Source organism: Canis lupus, chromosome 22 (genome assembly GCF_048164855.1).
Source record: "Canis lupus baileyi chromosome 22, mCanLup2.hap1, whole genome shotgun sequence".
Taxonomy (NCBI): domain Eukaryota; kingdom Metazoa; phylum Chordata; class Mammalia; order Carnivora; family Canidae; genus Canis; species Canis lupus.
Window position 1 is genome coordinate 41,235,762 of NC_132859.1, and position 25,979 is coordinate 41,261,740.

Sequence of the window (25,979 nt, forward strand, 5' to 3'; positions counted from 1 at the left end):
TGGCTCAGTGACCCCCTGTTCATCCCTGTGTATTCATGTGGGATCAGGACTCCAGCTTTGACAAGGCAGCCTAGGAGGGACCAGAAATTGGATATTAGCTGATGAGGGTGGAGGTACCTACTTACCTAGTTCCTGAGCTAGCCAGGTACCTTGTCTCTTCGGTGAGTCAGTTCTATAGCTTCTGCAGGACTGGGGGAACCCTCTCAGAAAGGCTGAGCACACAATGCAATTACTTCTCCTCTCACAAGCTATGACCCAAGGCTAGTGAAGCCGCTGCTGGCTGGAAGTCAGGCAACCAGGAGAGTCAGGGGTCACATGGAGCCATTGCTACACTGGGTCTTAGCATCACAGTGAAAAATAGAGACCCCAGGGAGGACTAAGGGCTTATCTACTTGGGACCTTGGGAGAACAACACATCTGTTTTTTTCTTTTCTCTTATTTTTCCTTCCTTCCTTCCTTCCTTCCTTCCTTCCTTCCTTCCTTCCTTCCTTCCTTTTATTTTCTTTCCTTTTCTTTTCTTTCCTTTTCTTTTTTCTTTTCTTTGTTTTCTTTTCTCTTTTCTTTTTTTTCTTTTCTTTTCTTTTCTTTTCTTTTCTTTTCTTTTCTTTTCTTTTCTTTTCTTTTCTTTTCTTTTCTTTTCTTTTCTTTTCTTTCTTTTCTGTAAGCTCCATGCCCAGTATGGAGCCCAACACAGGACTTGAAATCATGACCCTGAGATAAGACCTGAGCTGAGATCAAGAGTCCAACTCTTAACCGACTGAGCCACTTAAGTGCCCCTGTTTTTTCTCTTCTGTAAAGATGTCCCTAAACTTCTTTGGCCTGCTGCTTGCAAGTCACCTCTCCTGGTGGTCCTTCAGGGATGCAGCTGCCTGGCCATGGGAAACTCGGCTGGATTCGGCCCTGTTCATGGTTGGCACCAGGTTCCTGTCTTGCTTCCTTTCCCTGGGTCTCTCAGGTCTACTCACAGGTATTGCTGAGCCTCCATGGTGCTGGTTTAAGCTAAAGAGCCTACTTTCCCTCTCTGGTCTTTGGGACCTGAGAGCAGTATCAGCCTGAACTTTGAGTATTACACATGGTGAATGCCCAAGTACCACCAGACACTTCCTCCAACCCTGGATTCAGTCACTGTGCGGCAGCTCTGTCAAGCTTAGGAGACATGGGCTAATGAAGAGTAAAGAGGCATAGTATCTACAGCCCACTCTCAAATGTCTTGGGGAAAAGCAAGGAACAAAAATTATTTTTAAAAGGAAGGTACATTAAGAGGGGGTGGATTAATTTCCAAAAGTGGAAAGACCCTAATATATAATGTTTTGTGAATATATATGTGTATATATATGTACATGTACACATATATATGTGTGAATATATATGTATATATATTTAGATTTATATAAACACCCTAATATATATGTTTTGCTTTCTCCTGTCTCCTGAGTATGGCATGATATAGGAAGTGGCTACCTTTCTTTACCAATACCCCAAGCCTGTGCGTGTGCTGACCCCTTGGCCCGGAATGCCTCCTTCCAGTATACCTGGTTGACTGAGACCATGCCTCCTGACTTCCCTCAATGTCTCTGTTCATCCCGGTTGCCTTCCCTGAATTGCTTTCCAGGGAAAAGCAAACCCACATAAATTCAGAATTGGATCCTCAGGGTAGATTCTTTCAGGTCTTCTGCTGTCTTAAAGTGCCCTCTACTGGCTACAGAAAATAAATCCTCCCAGGATATGTTTTCCAGCCAGGAGCCCACATGAGCACAAAATTAATTTTCTAAATTCCCAATCCATTTAGGTAATCAGAAGAACTTTCCACCTCCACAGACTTCTCCTTACATGAATCAAAGTTCTGAGTGACAGCACTCATAGGAGCTTTGGGGGAGGCAGGTGTCTACTTTCTTCCCCCTGTTGGAAAGGCCCCCTAGGGTATACCTGCCTCTCTGTTCCCAGGCAATGTTTAGAAGTGAATCCTTTATCTGTCTGGTGCCGGATACTTGGAGATCCCCCGGGGATCTCTCTAGGGAGCCCCACTTGCCCTTTCTACTTTTGTGTGGTCATTGCCTGAGTAGGGGTGAGGAGCTGGTACGGTATTCTGGAATATCTTCACTTTCTTGGCCCCCAATGTGAAACTAGCTCATCTGTACTTGGATCCTCAGACTCCTCTGGGGCTTCTCCTAAGACTCTAGAGTTGGCCCAGGGTCAGGGAAGGTGAAGCGCCCCCATGTTAGTTGTGGGTTAGAGCCCTTTCCAATGCTCTCCTTCATGTACCAGCTTGGAGAAACTGTTGGGCCATCGGGGTAGTGGAGAGTCAATACGCAGTAAAAAGAGAAACTGGCCCAGTAGGTTTCATAACAAATCTTTTTTTTTCAAAGGTTTTTATTTATTTGAGAGAGAGAGAGAGAGAGCACAGATGGTGAGGAGGGATAGAGGGAGAGAGAGAAGCAGACTCTCTGCTGAGCAGGGAGCCCAACATAGCGCTGGATCCCAGGACCCTGAGATCATGATGTGAACCAAAGGCAGATGTTTAACTGACTGAGCCACCCAGGTGCCCCCTGAATCTTTTGATCTTAAAACATTTAGTCAGCTTTTTCTGTACTCATAATCTAAAATACCAAGAATTTGACATCTGTGTTTCCTGGTCCCATCAACTGCCTCTTTGACAACTTCCTCTTGGGCCACAGTGCCTTCTGGTTGAGCTACCTGGGCTGGAGGTAGGGTTCAGGATATACATGAAGAAATTTAACACAGAACAGGGAGGAGAAAATAAGCCACCCCACCAAGTGTCTTCCTGCCGCATGCCACAGCCACAAAAAAGAAGAATGCATTTATTCTTATAGCTTATAAGGTATTAGGGTACTTCCCACCTTTTAAGGGTTCCTTTTCTTGCATTTTTAAAAAGACTTTATTTATTTTGAGAGAGAGAGAGTGCATGTATATGAGTGGGGTGGGGGTGGGAGGAAGAGGAGGGAGAGAGAGAGAGAGGATCTAAAGCAGACTCCACACTGAGCATGGAATCTGACTCAGGGCTTGATGTCACAACCAGTAGATCATGACCTGAGCCAAAACCAAGGGTCAGACACTTAACTGACTGAGCCACCCAGGCTCACCAAATATTTTTTTTTATAGAATACAAATAAAAGTCTATTGTACAAAATTGAGGCCTTCATATTTCATAGTTCAATAAGGCTAAACAAAAACTAGGTTATTTTTTAAAATTCACAAAAATTTCTCTTTCACTCCCCCGCATCCCAACTATTAAAATGGCCTGACCAAATGTTATCAAAACAAACACTTTAAATAACACCAAGTCCTTTAAAGACAACTATGCCATACGTTATTTTTTGGCATATGTGATCTTCATGGCATGGGACGGTGTGATTTTAAATCCCTGTAAAGCATCCCTGGCAGCTCCAGCCTGTCCATCATTTTCAAATTCAACAAAGCAATGTCATGCCTTCCGGGTACCAAACGTACTTCTTTGAAGCCCGGAAACTGATTAAACAGCATAGACATCATCTCATTAGTCTCTCCTGGTAAATTGTTGAGAAATAAAATATAGTTTGGAGGGTAATCAGAGACCTTAGGATTTGGTGTTGAATTTTCTTGGGTATTTGCTGCATTTGGTATTCCCCGACCAGGCTTTTTGTTTGCAATGGTTGCAGTCTGTTCCACAGTTTTTGCCTTTTTCTTTTCTTTCTTCTTTTCTTTGTCAGCAAAAGTGCCACGCATTTTAGATATTATATCCGAGCCTGTTTTTGCATACTGGATTCGCATTGGTTTACCATAAAATGGAAATCCTTGTAACTGTCTCAAGGCATTTGTGGATGAGCCAATTCCTTAAAAATAACAAAGCCTTGCCCCCTCATCTTTATGGTCTCTAAAGCTATAATATCTACCACATGGCCAAACTGAGAAAACAGGGCATATAGGGATCTCTTCAATTCTTCTTTTTTAATTTTGTCATTCATATTGTTAATGTAAATTGTATGATTGGGTCTGATATCCATGTTTGCAGTTAAACTGTTCAAACTGCCTGAGGCCTGCATTTGTCCCGTCCCAAATCTTTTTCTTAATTAAGCTCTATGACCAACTTGGGGCTCATGACCCCAAGATCAAGAGTCAAATGCTCTACCAACTGAGCCAGCCAGGCACCTGCCTCACATCTTCTTTTTAGAAAAAAGTATTTGCTTTTTCCAGAAACATCTGAAAATACTTGCAGACAGACTTCAGGCCCCTTTATCTTAATCCTTTAGTTAGTACCTCCTAAGAAATAGGACAAGCTTTTACACAGTGACAGCATAACTAAATTCAATGAAATTTAATATTGATATGCTTTAAAATATATTCAATATTCAAATATCTCTGATTATCCCCACATCTTTTATAGGATGTTTTTCAGTTCAGAATCATGAATTGCATTAGTTGTCTTTTTATTCTCCTTTATTCTGATACAGTTCCTTGGTCTTTCTTTTATGACATTGACATTTTTCAAGGGAAGAGTTACATTGTTTTAGAAAATGTCCTTGGGACGCCTGGGTGGCTCAGTCGGTTAAGCATCTACCTTCAGCTCAGGTCACATCCCAAAGTCCTGGGATGGAGCCCCACATTGAAGGAGGGGGTGTCCCTGCTCAGTGGAGAGTCTGAATCTCCCTCTGCCCCTTCCCCTGCTCATGCTGTCTCTCAAACAAATAAAATTTTTGAAAAAAAGAACATGTTCTTAATTTGGGTTAGTCCCTTTGTCAACCTCATAATTCAGGTGTTGCAATTCTGGTAGAACAGCACAGAAGTGGTGTGTCCTTCCCAGTACATCACATAAGGAAGGTACCTGCTATGTTTGTCTCATTTGGATAATGTTAAATTTAATGACTTGTTGACAGTGGTACATAGCAGGTTTCTCCACTGCAAAGGTACTTTTCCCCCTTTGCAAATTAACCTTCTATGGGAAAATAGGTGTGTAACTATCCCGCTACCTAACAAACTCTCACCCAATGGTTTTGGTGTCTGTTGTCAAGATGAATTTTAGCTTTATGGTGGGTTTTCTAACTCTATTGCCTCCTCTGTATTTTATCGGTTACTATGGTATGGTAAGGGAGGGCCTAGAAAAATGAATTATGCTCTGATGTTTTCCCATTTCTCCTTTACGTCTTTAACCTCTGCTTGAAATGCCTTCCCCCTTTGGGGCAAATCCTGCCCATTCTTGAAGCCCAGATCCAGAGTCACCTTGTCTCAAAGCCTTTCCCGCCCCAGTTGGGGAGATAAAGCCCTTATTCTGCCTCTCCCCTTCAAGCAGGGTGGGCCACAGCTGTCTGGCCTTCTCAAGACCCCAGGACAGGGAAACTATGGAGGGAAAACCCTCCCCTCCCTTAGCAAGACTCCCACTCCAACACCACCTGACCCAGCACAGTGCTTCTCAAACTTTAGCCCCCGAATCACCAGGAGGACTTGATAAAACAGATGCCTGGGCTCTACACTGGATTCTGATGCACTGCCCTAGAATCTCACTGGCTTAACAAGTTTGTTTCCCCTTCAGATCACATGCAAAATGCAGGTTGGCAGGGAGTCAGGCCACCATGGTTCTTGGGCAACCCAAGGTGATGGAGGCTGCACCAACACAAACCACCATTTCGATATGGGCTTCAGGGGAAAGGACAGGCATAGAGAGTCTTGCATGGATTTCTCTCTGCTCACAGCCCACAGGCCAGAGCCAATCGCATGCCTTGTCCAAGGCGGGGTGGCTGGGAAGCGTGGGGATTGGCAGGACCATTTGGTGAGAACACTGGCTTCCCTGTCACAACCCACTCCCCTTTGTCAGCCAGCCAGATGGGTCATCTTTCTGCTCCTCAAACACACCAAACACTTTTCCAGCCTTCGTACCTTTGCACTGGCTGCTCTCTGCCCACATGGTCTTGTGCCAGATCCCACACAGTTGTCTCAAATGCCACCTCCCCGGAGAGGCCTTCCCTGACTGCTATCCACTCGTCACAACCCCTGAGTATAGTTCTCTGCATGGTCAGGCCATGTTTGGTGCCATCTCTCTCCCAGTAACAGGCTGTATGTACACCCTACAAGAACAGAAGCTACTCAGTTCCCTACTACCTAGAATCTACACCTAGAACAATGCCTGGCACACAATGGATATCCAAGACAAATTTAATGAATTAACCCTGAGGTATATCACTATTCACATTCTGTAGGTTAAGAGGCCCCAAACACAGTAAGAGGCTTGCCCAAAGCCACACCATGACCAAATGGTAGCAACTGATTTTAAATCCACCCACTACTATATTTGCCTGCATGATTTCACTGCTTACACATACAGAGGTGGCATAATTAATTTTATCCCTTTTCTCTCAATTCTCTGATGACCCTCTGCTGTCCTTGTTTTAAAAAAAAATTTTTTTTTTTAAGGATTTTATTTCAGAGGAGTGGGGAGGAGGGGCACGGGGTGAGGGGAGAGAGAATCCCAAGCAGGTTTTGCACTGAGCACAGAGCCCGACTCAGGGCTCGATCCCACAGCCCTGAGATGACAACCTGAGCTGAAACCAAGAGCCAGATGCTTAGCTGTGCCACCCACGTGCCCTCAAAGATTTAACACAAGTCTATGGAGGGCAATTTGGTAATATCTAGGAATTCATCACACACATGGAAAATTACACGCATGCAATGTTTTTTCATTCTAGTGCTGTGACAGAAGAGGCCAGAAGTAACTCTGTGTGCAGCCATAGGGGGCTCGTCCATGGGCGCAAGAATGTACTCCCCCGGGCACGTCGGCACATGGCGGAACAGTACACGGGCCTGAAAAGTAGGAAAGCTCTTCAGGTTGCAACTGCACAGTTGTCTAAGGAATAGCATTGCGTGAGAAGGGGTGGCTGGAACAGGACGTAAAGTAGATGGCTTTCATTTAATCTTTTCGAAGAGCTGAAGAGCTTTACATCTCACATAAATGAAAAAGACAAAAATGATAAATGAAAATGATAAAAATGAAATACAAGCCAGAATGCCAGTGTGGTTTCCATCGTTTGAACTTCTTTTATTGATAACCATTAGAGAATAAAATTTTATTGTTTTTTGATGCATTACAACACACTTTGTTGGTAGTGGTTGCACAAGGTTGATCATTAACTATACTAAATACTGCAACCTCCGAATTGCTGATTTTTACACTGGTATTTCCTTTGTGGTGATGGGTGGCTCCTCTCTGAATACATAAAGTGGTCCGTTCACTTTGTGGTTTTCATATTCCTTTGTTACTCTACCTACTACTTTAAAATACATTCAAATAAAAAGAATTTCCTTGCAGTGAGTGCACACATACCACCACGAGGAGAGCTGAAACACCCTCGTGTTGAGAATAAATAAAATTGTGGGACTGAAGCTTGCTCCTTTGAGACTTTCTCAAAGACCCTTCAGTGGGGGTGTTTACACTCAACTGGACACAGGGGTTGGGGAAGGGGAGGGGAACAGGGGATGGCAACGTGACAATTTCATCTGCATATGATGTCACCCTTCCACAGATGCCTGTACAAAGGACCATGGAACACTGTGATGGGCAGTGCAGCCCTCAGGTTAGAATAAATAAGTTACCTGCTTGGAGTGGCATGCCACAGACACACTGTGACCAGAACTGGAAAGGACAGCGGATGTTTGTGGAAAAGATGGCGTGCACACACTTGCACACACACACACACACACACACACACAATAAATAAAAGTCCAAAACTTGGTCAGTGACAGCAACAGGACTGGGCTCCCTTGTTCATTTACGGTTCTTCCCACAAGCACCTCTATCTTTTCCTAGGGATAAACAGTAGTACACAGAGACCAAGGCTTGGGGGTGGGGTGGCTGGAGAAAAGATCTTGTTGAGACCACTCTGTCCTGAAACAGGAGGGCTGGATGTGGGGACAGTGACTGTCTGCATGAAGACCACATGGGTGCGAGCACAGGGGCCAGCCTCGGACATCACAGTAAGAACTGGAACGAGCAGAATGCCAAAGCCTTGTTGCTCCCGTGAACCAGGTGGCTATTACATTTGGTGGTGGTTCTTTTTCCTTCTACCGTTGACAAATCCCACCCACACCCTTCGCCCCCAGCCCCTTTCCTTTTAATCCTATTGCTAAAACTGTCTGGGGTCTGGTCTTAATTCGGTTGTGACCCCAGGCCCCAAAACTCTGCTGCAATCTCATTAGTGACTGGGCATGTTTGAAACTCATTTCAGTGTCCTGGAATCACAGAGAGAACACAGACTGTGACTTTCCGTCTAGTACCATTACTTCCCTGCGTATAAAAAAAAAAAAAAAAAGGAAAAAAAGGAAAAAAGAGGACCTCACACGCAACAGACGGGGATGGCTGCACGGCGCAGCGGGAGCGTGAATACATTCTTTCAGGTCAGACGTTTGGCCTGACGACAGAACATCGAAGGATGATTCGGGTCGAAGGCATGGAAAGAAAAAAGTCACACCTCAAAAAAGCAGCGACTCTCCATTGAAGCAAGAGTGGTGGAAGGTCTTGAGGAAGCTGGGCCACCCAGAAGGAAGAGCGGCCCTGGCCTCCTGAAAGCTACATCAGCTGCGTGTGGCCGCGGGGGGGCCCCCGGTGCTCTGACCGGCGGGCGAGGTGAAGTGCCCAGCGACGCCGGCTGGCAGAGGCGCTGTGCCCCGGGCCGCGTGCCAGCTCACGATGCACAGCACTGGGAGCCAGCCACAAATTCACTGGTTTCCTATCCATGGGATAAGAACGCACTTGGGAGTTTCAGTGCTTCTCAAGGGAAAGAAGGAGAAAAGGACCTCCCCGGCTGCCCCTGCCCCAGGCTAGCACAGGCGAAGTCCTGGTGACAGTGGTGACCGTGCTGGGGCGCCTCCCGTGGGATCGGGAGAGGGCAGGTGGACACGAGGTCTCCGAGTCCTATGTACACACTTACAAAGTCTCCGCTCTTCCCCCATTAGGCACGAGGTTGATTTGTCTAGCTCAAGAGGGGAGGGACAGAGGAGGAAAGAGGGAGAGCGCGCAGTGCAGGGGGGGAGAGAGGGAGGCAGGAGTAAGACGGGTCTCCTCCAGGGGAACGGCCCCCCTCCCATCCTCACCGTAAGCTAGTTTGTTTGGGGAGCTTAGCACCCATCAAGATGCCCGAGGTGAGAGTCACAGGGGCCTTCATCTGCATGCTGGACCCCACCATGGTGGGGAAGCTGCGGTTCCTCCGGATGCCACTGTTGAGCTGCAGCCCGCCGATGGCGCTGGTGACAGTGGGGCATCCGAGAGGCAGGCTCTCAGGGACCAGGCCTCCGGGGACGAGGGCCTGGGCCGGGCCCGGGGGCCCGCAGAGGAGTGGTCCCTGATCCTCAGTCAAGGTGGGGACGTGGGCTCGCCCTGAGTTCACCACTTTGGCCACGCCAAACCTCCTGACTTTGTCCACGAGGTTGAGGTTGGAGACAGACACGTCTGTCTGGCTCTCACTGCTCCGGACATTCTTCTTCTCCCTCACCTCCCTCAGGATGGAGCTGGCCGGCTTGGAGGCCAGGAAGTTGTCATAGGGAGGGCTCGTGCACTTGAACTCAAAGGAGGGCGGGGAGGACGTGGGTGTCTGCATAGGTGAGTTGGGGGGGGTGGAGGGGATCACGGCCATCCTCGGAGTGTAGGAGTGCAGGAGGGAGCCCCGGGCGGCCCTGTCCCAGCTCTGAGGATCGTACACGGCCGCAGAGATGCCCCGCTCCTTCAGCAGCCACACCAGCCCCAGAGACGTGCTCATGGTGGTCGTGGACTCCCGGACGTTGGTGAAGGACTCGGCCAGGCTCAGTCTGCGCGGAGTGCACGGGGTGGCCACCGGCGTGGACTTCAAGTGGCTGGCGCTGCCACAAGCTGGAGTTGGAGCCGAGTTAAGGCTGACGAGAAAAGACAAGAGGTCATTCATCCGGAAACGCCCACGAGCCCCAGGAAAAGGTCAGTGGCCAGTCTCCTGCAGGGGCGCAGGGAGGACTCCCCTAGCTCAGGCTCCCCAGATGCCTCCTTCCCTGCCTGCTCCTCCCTCATACCCAAGGCGGCCTGGGGTTCCCTGTGCCAGGGACACAGTTTAAAGTTAACAAGCTGCACGTGATCCCCAGGGGGCGGGGATAACCTTCCTCCCCACAGGTGAGGGAGGTCAGACTCGGGTTGGATGGCCAGTCAATATCACGCTGGGCGGTTAAGTAGAAGACCCAGGATTCGAGCCCAAGTCTGAATGACCCCAAAAATGCTGAGGGGCTTGCTTTCCCTACCAAATTTACTCAGATTTCAGGCATTCCTTCCTAATAACTGCTTTTCTGAGGCAAGGGGTTAACCAGGGACTATGGGATCTGAGCTCAGCGCAGGAATGGCCTCCGTGGAACGTCAGGTACAGACAGGGCCCTTAGGTGATGGGGAGGCTGAGGGTGTGTATCACGTCAGTGGAGGAGCCCAGCCTCCTGACTCCCACCATCATGCTCTTTCCTGTGTGCCATGCTATCCCTTAGCCCCTCTCCTGTGCCTGCCAATTCCACCCCAAGGAGGGGAGATGTGGGGTCAGAGGCAGCCATGTCATGTATTCTCAGGCCTACATCTGTGGAGTGATCTAGAAAAGGCTCATGGGCTATACAGAACCTGTGTCACCAAAGGAAAACTGTGAGATTCCTTCATCCACTCCTGTCATGTTGGGTGAGGACCTGTGATGTTCCAGAAGCTGGGGTCCAGCAGTAACGGGAGTTACAGCAGGATAATATAACAGGGGGTGTAGGGAGAAAGGCAGTGCTATCTGCTTGAAAACCAGGAAAGGCCCTCTCTTAACAACTGGTACAGGGCTGGGGCGAGGCTGCATAGGCACAGAGGCCCTTCACGGTGGCTGGATGAGCCACCAGGGGCAGAGCAGCACGCCCTCTCCTTGCAGTCTTATGAGACCTGCCGTGGGACCCACCCAAGGACATGGAGGGGCTGCAGGTACCCCGTGGAGCAGGCCAGCTGGGTGGTTCCCAGGAGCTGGAGGACCCTCTGTCCCCAGCCTGGCCAGGGGAGGACAAAACACTAACTAGGGGAATAGGCAGGAGGGGGCCTCCTGCTGTGGGAGGGATGTTCCCAAGCAAGTGAGCTAAGGCATCATTTGGCTCCACACCCAGGTGACCTTGTGGCTGGCTGGTCAGCCCAGGGGGAGAAACCCAGAACAGGCCCATCTCACACAAGCTCAGGGGTGGGGATGCTGGAGGGTCAGGAGCACTCAGAGAGACACAAGATTAGCAGACACAGCAGATTCCTAAGGTTAAAAAGTGGATTCTTCAACAGGCACAGGTGGGATTCTACAAAACCAGTCTACAAGCAATAGAGGGCAAAAACACACTGGACTTCAAGTCTTGTTTGCAGGGCCCTTCTTGGGGAGATCTCTGATTTTGTTTCAAGTGTCATTCTTTCACAGTCAGGCAAAAAGCCTTCTCTTGCTACTGACTGCCAGGCCTTTTCGGTCCCTGACAAGAGATGGGGACAGATGTGCATTCAGAGTCCTCTGGCTTCCAGTGGAAGAGCACCCAGGACCAGCCTCTCCCAAGAGACACCCTACTGCACGGTAAGAACATTGAACTCTTCCAACATAGAGCCACGGGGTGGGGGCGGGGGCGGGTTCTCCGGTGGCAGGAAGGGAGACAGAGAAGACCAGCCCAAACTTAGAATCCCCTTCTGCTGAGGACTTCCGTTAGGCCTTATTAGTGCTGGCACTCGGCTCCACTGAGCATTTAGAGGGGTTAAGGGTATCCACTGTCAAGGCCCACATTAGCCAGGCACAACCACAGAGACACATCCACGCCTAAGTCCTGGGTTAGTGGCGGCCACACGTGCACACATAGCTCCCTTCCAGGGGGCCCTGCCAGGGCAGGCACCACTGGCGGTGTGCTCACCCCCTGCCTTGCCCGAGGGCTCACTCTCTGCCCTACATCTCCTCTCAGCTCAACAGGGTATAGGGCCGCTTCGTCGTCCTCCTCACATGACCTGCGGAGAATTATTCATAGTTTAAGGTGTTCCCTGGGGCATCTGCTCCCTTGGAGCTGGCCTCCTTGCCTCCCTCCCTTTCTGCTTTACCTTCCATTCACCCAAGCATGTTGCTCAACTGCACAGCCAATGGCTGAGGGGGCTGCTTTGCCATGGGGAGGGAGACAGTTTTCCCTTTCACTGGGAGCCATGGAAGGCCTGCGCTCAAGCCAGACCGACCACCCTCATGCCACACAAGTCCTCCTGCCAGGTGGTGTCAACCTCCAGCACTTCTGGAAGGCACCAAAGGGAAGTGGACTGTGCAGGGCACAGGGCTCAGTCTTCAAGTGTTATCATGTCAGCCATTCTCATGTGGCCGTGGGGCATGGTTCCTGGGGTCTATTCCAGAGGCACAAGGGATTCCACAGGGCTCAGTAACTCTATTCTGGGAAGGAACATCATGCTCTACTGACAAACTTGAGGGCAAAATGCCAACAAACTTGGCCTTACGACCTGGGGTAGCGTCAGCTTCACCTGGAGAAGGCACCTGAGAATCTTCTGTGGCCAATGGAAAGGGCAACTCTAAATACATCCAGCTCTCTCTCTCTGTGGTGGATCTCAATCAACAGAGGCCTCAATTCGAGAGTAAAGATGGGACCCCCAGCCAGGTGACAGCAAGTGCTACGAGACGCCTGAGCTGGCCAGAGTTGGTTTAGAATGAGCCTCTTTCCTTGACTTTTCTTGATCGTAAGTCCTGCAGGAAGTACCCCAACCTCATTCCATCCTTACCCACCCCAGGGCTGGAGTCCCTTACCTTGGCGTGACCCGCGTGAGCTCGTCTGAAGGATGCAGGATGCGGCATGTGGTGAAGGTGAAGGTGGAGTTGGTCTGTGACATGCACTTCCCAGGGTGGTGTGCTAAATGGGGAGGGGGAGGAACAGAACATATTCCTTGCATCCAAGTAAACCCATGAGAAGAGTCAAATTCCAGCATGGCTCTTGACAGATGTAAGAAGTGATGAGCTACCTTGTTAATGGATCTGGGCCAGGAAGGTGTAAGGCAAACGTTCTGGATCGAAGGTGGCCTTTCAAAAATAACCACTTTTGAGCACTGCTGTGCAGTGCATTGAATTCCAGCTTCCGACCCAATCCAGACAGGGTTCCCCATCAGCGTGCTTTGGCCAGTAGTGGATCCAGTTTGAGGAGCTAATGAGCCCTTGGGGATAATTGGATTTCCCTCCTAGGGGTCAGAATCGGCTTCTTTCTTGTGGTGCTTCACACTTCTTTGCATTGGCAAACAGGTGCTGAGTTCTGCCAAGGAGACGGGAGAGGCACCGGGTGGGGAGGGGCCTTGCTGCCTGGAAACAGGGCAAGGCCCACATGGCTCCCTTTCCAGATTACACGAAAAGGGGCTTGGGGAAGCTGGTTCCACTACTGTCTATCTGTGGAGGGCAGGGGGGCGGGAAGATGGGGCTTCAGCTGCCTCAGCAACAGAGGGGTAAGACTCTCAGAGCCTGGGACTGTCTTCAGCTCCAGGATCAGGTGTGGTCTGATGCACTCGAACCTGTGCAGTCCCTGTCTCCCAGGCCACTTTCTTGCCATCTCCAAGATGTCTGACTTCTCACAAAAATAAGACAGCAACAAGCTGTACTCAGTTTATTTCCTTTTAAAGCTCTAAAGAGCTGTTGTTAAGGCAGCTGAAGACTATGATTTGGTGCAGAGTGAATCACAGAAGCGTTAGGACCATGCATCAGAAAGCTGGCGAATGGCAGAGTAATGAGTGATAGAGTCTATGGGAGACATCATGATTGTAGAGGTCACCCTCATTCATAACTCAAATGCAAAAAAAAAAAAAAAGAAGAAGAAGAAAAAAAGGGGGGGGGGAACGGGGGGAAGATGCTGCTCTGAATAACATGCACAGTGAGGTACTGGGACAACCCCCCACCCTGCCCGTCCCACCACCCCTGCAGCAGCTCAGCCCCCAGAGACCTCTTGGGGGAAACACATTTGGTTCTCAGATGCCATGAGCACTCTGAAGATTCAGAAGGCTGGGAACTAGAATCTTCTGGCTCGTTAAGGCAAGTTTTCTTTCGGATTTGACAAAAAGGAAAACAAAACAGAAGTGATTGGTGCCCCAAACCTACAGATCCACACACAGCTGACTGTGTCTTTAAAAAAACAAAAACAAAAAGCCCCAGAAACCAAATGCAACAAAATATGCTGGAGACAGGTAGGTTGAAGGCAGGCAGGACAAAGCCAGAGCACAAAAATGGTGGCAGTGACTAGAAGACCAATGTAAGACTGCTTTGCCCCAATTATGATGGTCCAACCCGTGTCTCTGGGCCCAGGCAGGTGCCTGTGGCCCCTGGCGTGGCAGCCAGCACCCAAGCCACCAGAGCAAACTCTCAAGCACAGGGAGCGCCAGGCAGAGCAGGAATGGGGGGGAAAAAACCACACATGAAAACAGCCTTTATGAATCTTTGCATCTCAACCAATAAATGTGATGGCTTAGGAAACTGAGTAACTGGAAAACTGCTGCAAACAAAATGAAAATGGAATAAGCTATGAAGAAAAGGCAACCGAACAATCACGATTCTCTGACTGCAATCAGGTCTAGAAACAAAAGCAACAAAAAGCCTGAGAGAAGCATCCCAAATAACAAGCAGGAGGGATTATTTGGGGGAGATAAAGGGAAGAAAAATGCAGTAAAGAGAGGTAACTAAGACAAAACAGTGGAAGAGAGAACCTTAAAAAAATAAATAAATCAAAAGCAAGGCTGGATTTAAAATTAGAAGTGTGTCCCCATTTAAACACATGGCCAGAATATCAAATCAAAAGGTCACACAAAGGTCCACTCCTCCTCCACCCCATCACATATTGGATCTTCAATTGCAACAGGTAGCGCGAGATGGACACTTTAGAGACACGGTGGCATCAGCAGAAGCGAAACCCATCTGACGAGAATGGGTTTAGGGGACAGGAAAAGGCTGCTAAAATTCAGAAGTCATCATTCCCCAGAAGCAATGGAGAAGAAGATCAACAGGAATCAAAAGTGCCAAGCCAGAGGTTCGGCCCCTCCCCAATACCACTGGGATGCCTGGCCCTCCAGCTCTCCGCGCGTCACCACTGCCCGCCGGGCTGCTGCAGCACTTCCCTTCCTTGGGACACAACACAGAGACAGTGAGTCGCCTGAGGCCCCTTGTACTTGCCTCGGAGCAGCTAGCAGGCTGGTTCCTAAAGCCCTGCCTGCAGGAGTGAGCAGTTTCTCAAAGGGTGCATTCTCCTCCGCAGGGACAGGAGGCTGGGGTGGATTAGTTCCCTGTCCCGACAGCGACAGCGCAAGGATGCCCTGCCTCAGGCGCTGTGCGTCCACCTCCTGCTGCCCCCTGGGAGGGACAGTTTCTTGGATCCACTGCTCCAGCTTCCTACTTCAGACCTTTTCCTTAGTCTGGAATGTGGGGGGGGGGCAGGGGGGCTCACAGTGTTGCGAGGAGAGAGCATTACACGGGTTAGAGTATTCACACTGAAAAGGGCTCCATCAAGCATCCTCTAATCCTTCATTATTTTTATTTTATAACCTCTTCCACCAGGTTCTGACACCTATACAAGATCCTAATCTATCAAAGAGAACCTATAAACTTAGTTAATCCTCAATCATTCAAGATCGTCTGTGTTGGTGAACCACATACAGGTGGCTAGCCTGCAAAATTTTTTTTCCTGGAAACAGGCTGTGTGTGCAGGCACACCCTTTGGCTAGCTGCTGGTGGCGGCATACGAGTGCTTTCTAAGGGTGAGGGTCACCCTGCTCCCTTGCTCTCCGATCTGATCCTGTGGGCCTTCTGCCTGGAATAGGTGCACTTGGTAAATTGTTCTGGTTGGCTGTGCTCCTCTGGGTGCAGGGGGGGAGGGTGGGGGCACAGGGTGCCCAAGACTGACTGCAAACTGGGTACTTGAGATCCTAAAGCTGCAACCAGTGATGGTGGGTGCCCTGACAGGGCACACAGTATCCAGTGAGCTGGGGCTTCCTCCCTGGGTGGGCCTGGGTCTACACTATGGGGTATCTGCAAGCATGCTATGCGGGTCTAGGTCATGGCTGCTCAGTGGAATGTTCGGGCCTCCAGGGAACATGGCCAGGAAAGCCCACTGCTCTCCCCAGGGCCCCTTGCTCTAATTATGAGGAGGGAAAAGGAGCACAGACAAGGCTGGGATGCTCTGGTGGGGACCCAAAGCATCACCTAGACTCTGCCAGTCTCCCATCCACATGATGGGATTTGTAGATACCAACTCATGCATTTTAGTCCATTCAAACCACCTTTCCTTTTCCTACCCACAGGGAAGGCAGACTGGTACTGTGCTGGGAGGAGTAACTTGCCCCTCTGAAGGCCATCACGGCACCCAGCCCTTAAAAGAGCCCTCACATGAGCCCACATAGATGCCAAAATGTATACCTGCATCTAGAGGTTTCTAAGGGGAGTTGCAAAATACACACCTGTACGACGATGCTTTCAAGGGGATTTCTGAGGATGGAGAAACCTAGCATGCCACACACCCAACCTATTTCTATTTTTTTTTTTTTTTTTTGCTAACACAAATAATTTCTTAAAAATAAAAATTACAAATGCATCTCCAAATCTTGAAAAAAGAGTACTGTCTTTGGGATGCACTGAATGCTTCCCATGTTCTCTTCACCCTCCTCATGCCAAGTGGCCAAATCTGTGTAAAATGAACCAAATGCCCCTGACAAATTTCCTTTTCTTAACTTCAACACCTAGTGTGAAGCTGCTGTCACATGATTTGGATATGCTTTGCAATTTAGCAACCCCCCCCCCCACACACACACACACTCACTCTCTCCCCCCTCTGCCCCCTACAGTCCAGTGGCTGCCACCACATCAACAGGGGTGCCCACAGGCCCACCTTTTTCTCTGCAAGCAAAACAGAACCCACTGGCCATCTAGTTTATGGGTGTGGCTTGAACTAAGAGCATCTATACCTTTTTTGGTGCTTTTTGTTTTGACCTTTTTACTAGTTTCTAATGCCTTTGTTACTTTTTTGTTCAAAGAGTAATCACGTTGTGTGTTTGTGGGGGATGGGGAGGACAAGGGGGGTCTTTGCCTGTCAGATACTTGTCCATTATAAAAAGGCAAAAGCAATGCTTTTGAATTCTTCCTTAAAGACCAAAATGTCAGAACACAGAAAAATCCTTTAAAAGACTTTTTCTGTCACTTTAAAAAAAATGATTTATTTATTCATGAGAGACACTCAGAGAGAGGCAGAGACAGGCTGAGAGAGAAGCAGGCTCCCCACATGGAGCTCAATGTGAGAATCCCAGGATCCCAGGATCATGGCCTTAGCCAAAGGCAAATGCTCAACCACTGGGCCACCCAGGTGTCCCTCTGTCACTTCTTTATATTACTCTGCCCATGAATTTTTCTGGGGAAAAAAAAAGTTCCGTGACGAGTGCATATGGGCAAAGCTCCACAGAGCCTTTGTGTGCCTACGGCTTCACCATTAATATCAATACTGTGTCTGGGCTTCACGCTGCTCTAACAAGTGTTTTCCTCTGGGGGATGAGGAATCAAGAACAGTTTCTGATAAAGTAGCATAATTTTCTCCCTTTAAAAAAAAATAAGGGTGCCTGGGTGACTCAGTCAGTTAAACACCTGCCTTTGGCTCAGGTCATGATCTCGGGGTCCTAGGATCGAGAGCCTGTCTGGCTCCCTGCCCAGTGGGAGTCTGCTTCTCCCTCTCCTTTGGCCCCTTCTGCCCCAGCTCATGCTCTAACCCTCTCTCTTGCTTGCGCTCAATCTCCCCGCCAAATAAATAAAATCTTAAAAAAAAAAAAAAAAAAAGATAAAAGTGTTTTTAAGCCAAACAGTGTTACAGTGTGGTATTTTTTTAACCTTTAGTTCCAGGCTTAACATGGACTTGCTAACTCTCTTTCTCTGCCTTTTGAACATTTCTTCAACACAGCCCTCATCTGGTCCTACAGCTTGACAGGGACCTCCGAGCCCCTGATGCAGACACAGACCTGCAGGCACTGGGAGGTTTCTATCATAGAGATTTTTGAAACACATAACATCTTTTTCTGGTTTCTGTACAACTTATTTTTGGTTCTTGCAAATTAAAATAATTAAGTCAATTTTTCCCACTGTGCCAAGCTGTCTACTCCCTGTTTCATCTAAGTAGTATGTAATTTAACAGATGAACAATCTAACAGCATCGTGCAGAGAAGGACAGAAATTCCCACAAGTGGCCACTAAAATATCTTCTGGAGAAAAAGGGATTCTTTAAGAATGTGGTTGAAATGTAAAAGGGGCAAAATGCAAAAGATCCTTTGGATGCCAACAAAGCCGAACTCCTACCTATACCCTGATCTCTTGTCCCTCCTTCTGTGGCAGATGCCCACCGGTGGGAGAGCTGGCCTGGCTAAGCTAAGACCCATTCGTGCTAAGTGCCTTCCACACCAGTTCAGGAGTGTGCTTCCCCACCCGCCTCTAGGCAGTACCACTGGAGAGCTCACTCACTGGTCAACACCCACTCCAGGGCTCCCTCCTACACAGACAAGAGTCAGCCACCTGTGCACACTCCTCAGCAGTCCATGCAGGTGCTCCTAGAGGAGCTTAGGGTCCTCCTATGGGTTTTCAGAGGTGAGGATGCCATCAAAAAAGCATTCCAGGAGAGCAGGCTCATTCAGGAAAGTGTAAGCAGGGTGGACTCCAATTGTTGGTTTGGGAGGAGTGAATGACCTCTCTTCATTCATTTTTCTACTTCCAGGTTGCAGCTCTCCTGTTTTGCTCTGGTTTTATAGGTATCCTGATGCAAGGGCACAGGGGCTTCCCTTAGCACTGCCGAACACAGGTGGGTATGAGCAGACCTTCTGCCCTGTCCACAAGGACCAAACTCTTATAACCGCTCCAGAACAAAGGCTGGGTTGGAAAGTCTTCCCACCAGAGTGGGAATGTATTGTCAGCTCTCTCTGCGGAGACAAAAGGGAACCTTCCAGGGTGCCTGGGTGGCTCAGCAGTTGAGCATCTGCCTTCAGCTCAGATCATGATCCCAGGGTCCTGGGATCAAGTCCTGCATTAGGCTCCTCACAGGGAGCCTGCTTCTTCTCTCTCTGCCTGTCTCTGCCTCTCTCTGTGTCTCTCATGAATAAATAACATCTTAAAAAAAAAAAAAAAAAGGAACCTTCCTACACCTGAGGATCTGTGAATCGAAGGGAATTTTCCTTTCCTTCCAGACCTGTCAGGCCCCCATGTCCAATCTCCCTCAGGACCCACCTGGGACCTGGGACAGAAAGGATAGCACTGGGCTATGGGGCTCTGCTCAAACCTGCTCCTGGCCTGCATAGGCACTGAGGTAATATGCAGCTGGCCCAACTGCCCCTCTGGCTCCTTTCCCCTATATGCTCTTCCTTCTCTGGCCTTGCTCAGCAGCCACCACTGAAGAGAACCTGGACCTAAGCATCAAGTAAGGAAGCTTCAAAGGAGCTAATTCCTGGCCTTTGCCTGGGGTGCTGGGGGAGTAGGGGGGGGGGAATGGGTCCACATGCTGTAGCTTCAGGGGATTTTTCAAGGACTGTTTGACCAAATGTGATTTTTGCTTTCAGCACTCACCTTTGCATCTCAGCCCCAATGATGACATTGCAGGGCCACTGCCAGACGGGCACCGTGACTGGTATGAACCTGCTTCAGGTCCCCCCACCCGAGTGGCCTTCATGTGTATGAGTATGAAAATAAACTGACCTTCACTTTCTTCTATGTTGCTCTAATCCTATTTCTTACTCCCCTTTAAGGATCGATCACATGGCATCCCAAAAAATTCAGCTAAACTGTCCAACCAACCATCTCCCAACTTAACTGCATGACTTTAAAACTCTGATATCTTAATCCTATCCTGCATGCTGATTCTTTCCTACACATAAATACTTAAAATGCAGAACATGGACAGTACAATAACTCATTCTGATACACTGCACGCACTTTCTATATGAGTTAATACATAAAACATCACTGAAAAAGTAAAACTATAATCTAAAAATTGTTTTAAACAATCCATTTTAATCATCTAAATTATTTACAAATATAAAAACAAGGAATCATGTTTTTTAAGACAGGGGATTATAAAAATCAGCAAAGAGTGATACAATACATTAAAATATATTAATAAATTTTTTTCAGTACCCAGAACTCTTTCACCATGAGCTAACAGGTGCTAGATAACAGGTCTCCCCAGTTTCCTTCCAAAGTATCAGTTGTAAGAAAAAAAGGCTACACCTCTGCCTTCAGAGTTTGTCCCTACTCAGTATTTCCAGGTGGTAGCTCCCAGAACTGTGCTGTCTGGCAACAGAAAAGCCTAAGCATCAAGGGTGAACCAAGGCAGGGACCAGACTAGCCTGAGTATAAATCTCAAGACAGACAATGCCCCAGTCCTTCTTGCTGAAGCTCATCTATTTACCTGTGGCTTCACGACTGTGTATATAATGCCACGTGGAGCCTCTGGGGTGATTTACTTTGAGTGACATGTTTCTTACCTTCTAGTCATCAAAAGGGTCCTATTACTCCCAATAGGGCAAAAAGAGCCAAATCACTGTTGGCACTGATCCCCTCAGCACTGAGCTTTTAACAAGTCTGACCTAGAAGACAAGCCCAAAAGAACTCTGGTCTAAATGATCAGGCCTTGCCTGAGTTACTTTCAGCAATCTATAGAACTCTTTTTGATTGCATACTTCCCACGTGGGATCCCTCTAAGTTTCAACTCTCTAGATTTGTATGCCTCTCCTCAAAGTTGCCGGGATGAGTTTGCTGCAGGTTTGAGGAAGGAGGAAAGAAGCAATAAACACATCTTTGTTTATGGTAAGGAAAGTGGTCAGGACTTCTGTCATTCTGGTCCCTTCTCTCCCTCTGACCTCTGAGAGAAGTTCTTAGCTAACTTCATGGTAAATTTTATTCCTTCTGTACAACTTCTTGAAGACACACCTCATAGTGCTTCTTTAAAGTTCTAGCCTTTATCTTCTGGTCCACCTGCAGGACTGCAGGGAGGGGTCATCACACCTGACATGATTCCTACCCTTTCGGCCACCAAACTCAGCAGACACTGGGTTTCCTGGACCACTGTCTGCCTTCCTGAAGGACAATGGTGCTGAGAACAAGGGGAAGTAACAATACCATGGCTGGTCTCCCTCTTTTCAGTGCAAATATATTAAATAAGAAACATTTTCATTCCATTGCAAGCTTACTCTGGCAACTTAATTGCTAAAGACTAAATAAATAAACCATAAACTTATGGGCTAAATCAATTCTTTTTACTTGGTGATATCTCTAAAGTTTATGTCAAAGGAAACAGAAACATTGGATTCAAATTAAGTCCCTTGGCACAGGCACCTGGACCTAGCCTGGGAAGTGCCATCATGCACCTCGGCTCTCTTGCCCTGTACTTCATGGGAGCACTGTGACCTCCATGGATGAAAGTTCTGAATCACAAAGATACAGGTCCTCTCAAATCTAGTAACTCTGGGATGCCCTCAGGATGACGACCATTGGGTGAATTCATCTTTTTCAGAGTCTCTGCCCTGATCTCACAAGAGAGCCTCCTCATCTTCTTAGCACTGTAGTGTGTGGGGCGGGGGGGGCAGGCAGGAAGTCTGGGGCAAATAGTAATGACATGACCCCTGTGGTCCCCAGTCCCTGAGCCCAAAGCATTTCACCCCAATGATGCCTAGAGTATAATTCTGCAAACTCGTGGTCATATCTTTAATGGGGCAGCAGGGGTGGGTAACCAGCTGGAGCTCTTCTCCAGATTTATCTGGGGTCCTGTCTCTGGAAAACCTTACTGACATTCCCCTCGGGTTTGTTGGGTCAAAGAGCTTTGCTAAAACACTTTTGAAAAATCCACTTTGAACACATGTATAAGCTGGAAAGAAGTTCCTTCATTGAAGTTAGAAACGTGAAAAGGCTGATCTATCCCCGTGTTGTCTGGAAATCCTGAACACTTTCCAGCCTTCCTCCTATTTCGATGCTCCTCATAGGTAACAGATTCTCTCACTCACCATCTGAGTGATCCAGTGCTCCTGATTTCCCCTTAAAATGCCCAACCCTACTCAGCTCAGTTTGGAAATCACTGCGGGACTCAGGAATCTGCCCCCCACCCCAGACTCGGGGAGACACCCGCAGCAGGAACAGAGGAGCTGATGTACGAGGCAGGCTGGGAGGCAACAATTCACTTCTGTTTAGCAGCCTTTCCTGCTCCCCCATCAGGAGACCCACTGGGCCATCACCTCCAAGACAGGCAGAGAGCTACACCCATTCGCTACAAAAAGGAGGCACTGGATTCTTCATTAAAAAAAACAAAACTGCATGATGGGAAAACTTTCATCATCACCCACACAGACGAGCGGAAGCTACAGACAGAGAGCCACTACGGATGGTACTCGGAACAGAGGTGAGAATGGCCCAGAACTTGGCCTCTGGTAAAGGTGCCAGGTTTACAGGACCTATTGCGGTGCCCTCACCAGACCCCTCCTCCTCCTCCTCCTCCTTCTCGGCCGCTGGCGGCTCTTGCATCTCCTCGGGGAAAGCCTGAGGCCGGCGTGGGTAACTTCTGCTGCCTGAGACAGTCACGCGTGCTCGGGACCCCTCACCTGAGGTCTCTGGGTGCTGAACTGGCGTGGAGGTAGCTAGGCCCGGGAGGGAAATGTGGTCACCTGTGTCGTCTTCTTCAAAGTCGTTAAGGCAGTACACTTCGTCCAGGTCAACGTCCAGTGTCCGGAAGCCTTTGGTGACCACACCAGGCCGGGGGTCCAGGATGCCCCCGAGGTGGGGCTGAGCCAGCTGCTGCCAGTGGTGAAGGGTGGCGGAGCCTTGCAGGAGAAAGGGCAGGTGGGGGGCAGGTGGGGGATACGGGGGACAGGGAGAAGAGAGGGTTAGGATGGAAGTCTAAGCCGATGGCTGTCACCACCCTTGGAGTGTGGAAGCTGACCCCTGGCAGGCCCTGAGCCCGGTGGGTGAACTCTGGTGGGGACACTGGTGGAGTGGCCCCGGCCCTGGCTACTGTGCCCCTGAGTCATCACAGGGGCTGATGACTCACCACGCCTGGGAGGGGCACTAAGTCAAGGAATCAAAAACTCATCTTTTCACAAAGTAAAACTCATGCCATATGGTGTGGCAAATTTGGTGACAAACTTTTTTAGCCTAGTGATGTCAATCCCCAGATCCAACACCCCATCAATCATAGGAACAGAGAGGAAAAATGAGCAAGACAAGTTCAAAACAGGGTGCCTACGTCCTGATTCTGTGCCAAGTGCCTGCTGCTGGGGCCAGGCGAGACGCCAGCAGAGGTGGAGCAAGACAATATTGCACGGACCCTGGGACACACAAGAGAAAAGTAAAAGGAAACTGGAGTAGCACACAGGGGTAAGCCATAGGCATGACCTTCGCCTCCTTTACTTATTAGGGTTTCGGCCTTCTGCCAGCATCCCAAACCCTGCAGGTTTGGAGAGGGCATGATGCTACCCGGGTGTGATTGGCGAGCACATGAAGTCCACACAGATCTCCTCAGTGACACCAGACCCCGAGACTCAGATGACATTCACGCAAGGTCTGTAATAACACCGGAGAGGTGTCCCTGAGGACCTCACGGCTATCATGGACACTCACAAAGAGAGGCTTTCCAGGAATGAGTACACTTAGCAAACCTGGGTTGAGAAGCAGAGGTACTAAGGAGCGTCCAGAGCCTTCAGTATGTTGCATGTCCTGGGATTCTGTACAATCCATTTGCCAGAGCAACTCTTCTTCCCTTTGGGACATTTCTTATACCTCACATGGCCCATGAGCCTAGGTGTCTATCCCCGTTCTACAGGTGAATTACTTAGCCACACAGATGAACACTCTACGCTCATGAGTGAGACTCTGAGAGCGGTTCTCAGGTGTGGGAAAGAAGGAGCCTTCCGCACAAATGCCTCCCAGTTACCACTGGTTTATGAAGACTGTCCTCTGTAGGGCAGACAAGAACCTCTCCAGGGCATGTCAGAAAGGGGGGGCCAGGGGAGCCAGGGATGCCAGGAGCTGGCAGCTCAGGTGTCAACAGAAAAGGGAAGGGAATGGTGGCAGGCGTTGGGGTCAGGGACATGAACTAGATGCAGAGAACCCCCTCAATGGGCGCTGTGGATGCTCTGGTGTGCCCAGTGAGCGTGCTATCCTCAAAATACTGTCAGGAAGGAACTTTCTGGGAAGCAACCTCAGCCAACGAGTCTTGAAAGGATTTTGGAAGTGGGCAATCTCACATTCACTTTATAGAGAAATGTTGTACACACCGCCAACACATGTTTAGGAAGTCTCAACATACCCACTTGGAGGTCTGTCCCAGATTTAAGTGTGCACAAGTACAACGGCAACCTACTTAGCCTGAATCTATTGCATATAAGTAGAAAAATATTCTAAATACAAAAGAAACGAGATAATAAGAGGGTAACTATGACAAAAGAGCATCACAAGCCTGTTCTCTCACTAGATGCTAAGATACATCTGGAGCAATAATTCTCATCTAGGGATGGTTTTGCCCCAAATAGGACATGTGATAAACAGATGGAGACTTTTTGGGTTGTCACAACTGTGGGGAAACAGGGAGTGCTAATGGCATTGAATGGGTGGGGCCAGGGATCAACAACTCCCAGCACCCAATGAGGGGACTGAGGTTCACTGAACTTAATTTTCCAAAGTCCCTGAGTCATGGTGGCAGAGCCAGGGTTCCGTGCCCAAGGCCAGGTTCTTTTCGTAAGCTCACATGGCCTGCTGCCCAAAGTCTACAGGTCTGTCAACAAGCAAGGACATCAGTGCTCCAGCTGGGAACCCACACTAAGAAGCATCAATGGTGGGCAGCGAAAGTTGTAGGTGGCTGTCCAAGGCCTACCAGAACACACATGACACTGCTGCTGCTGGAGTTTCTCAACCCACCTCTGGAGACCCCCATTCGTGATACATAATGAGCCCCCTGTTTGTGTGTCCTCTGGACACACAGCCACATTCCTGGCTAAAATACTAAGACTACAGTCTTAACAAGGCACTGTGACATCCAGCTCAGGACTCACATGCTCTTATGAGGAGGATGACAAATCTCCAGGTACGGTGTGGCCACGTCACCTCTACTTTTGAAAGGGGAGGAGAGGGAAAGTTGACAGATGCTGGAAAGTCAAGTGCTGAAGGCGTTCACCCTTCTGAAGGGGGCTGAGGTGTTTACAGTACACTGGGATAGAACTCAGGGAGGCTGGAGGTCCAAGGCTGGAAAGCAGGCCCGTGGGCCTTGGTCCTCCATCTGTTTAGCAAACTGCCCGTATCTCTCCCCCCACCCCAGGCATGGCCTCGAGAGAGAAACAAGGATACAGAGGGTTTGCTGTTTGGAATTCAAGATGCTGCAGAAGTTCGTGGGGTTATTTGCCTTCCCTGAATATGCAGAGCCCAAAGGAATTTCATGAGATTACAATGGAAAGATTATGCTGAGAGATACATTGGAATTGTATTTTTACCACCCCCCTGGCCAGCCCCATCCCACCTCAGGCATCCCTTACTCGGGTAGAAAACAGCCAACCTTTACTGAGCACTTGCTAGGTGCTGGGCACCCCTCTTAAGAGGCCTACATTTATTAACTCAATCATCATGATAACCCTGTTGTCCTCATTTTACAGATGAGGTGAGTGAACACAGGGAGGTCATATAACTTGCCAGAGGTTGCACAGCTGGCAGGTGGCTAACTGGGATTCAGATCCCTGCTGGCTCCAGTGTTCATCTTCCTAATCATATACACTGTCTCTGCGCCTGCAGTGAGGAGGTCTTCCCTGTGTGTGTCTCAGACACCAGGTCAATAACACATCTGACTGGCTTTTTCAATCCTCATACAGGTGTCTTCCATCCTGCAAAAGTGAGCATCGGCGAAAGCCGCTACAACCCCATTATTTGAGTTACATCAGGCTGTGGGGCTCACAGACCATTTCCATTCCCAACTGGTTCTAAGGCCCCAGGAGGGTTTCCTGAGTC

General features: G+C 48.9%; 1 protein-coding gene and 1 pseudogene across 14 annotated transcripts in view; both read right to left on the reverse strand.

The window, feature by feature from the left end:
- Positions 1 to 3,060: 3,060 nt before the first annotated feature.
- LOC140614204 (U2 small nuclear ribonucleoprotein B'' pseudogene) lies at positions 3,061 to 6,845 on the reverse strand (annotated as a pseudogene).
- A 155-nt stretch (positions 6,846 to 7,000) lies between these two features.
- TRAK1 (trafficking kinesin protein 1) overlaps positions 7,001 to 25,979 on the reverse strand; it is a 181,810-nt gene continuing 162,831 nt past the window's right edge. For 8 of the 14 annotated variants that reach the window (XM_072793212.1, XM_072793213.1, XM_072793205.1 and 5 more), the window contains 3 exons: positions 22,463 to 22,810; positions 12,765 to 12,867; positions 7,001 to 9,870 (listed from right to left, as the gene is read on the reverse strand). In XM_072793212.1, coding sequence (XP_072649313.1) covers positions 9,072 to 9,870; positions 12,765 to 12,867; positions 22,463 to 22,810 — 1,250 coding nt within the window. In that variant the 3' untranslated portion in view covers positions 7,001 to 9,071. Of the gene's footprint in view, positions 9,871 to 11,880; positions 11,972 to 12,764; positions 12,868 to 22,462; positions 22,811 to 25,979 lie in introns of all 14 variants that reach the window. The other 6 variants (XM_072793206.1, XM_072793216.1, XM_072793211.1 and 3 more) reach the window with 3 other exon arrangements.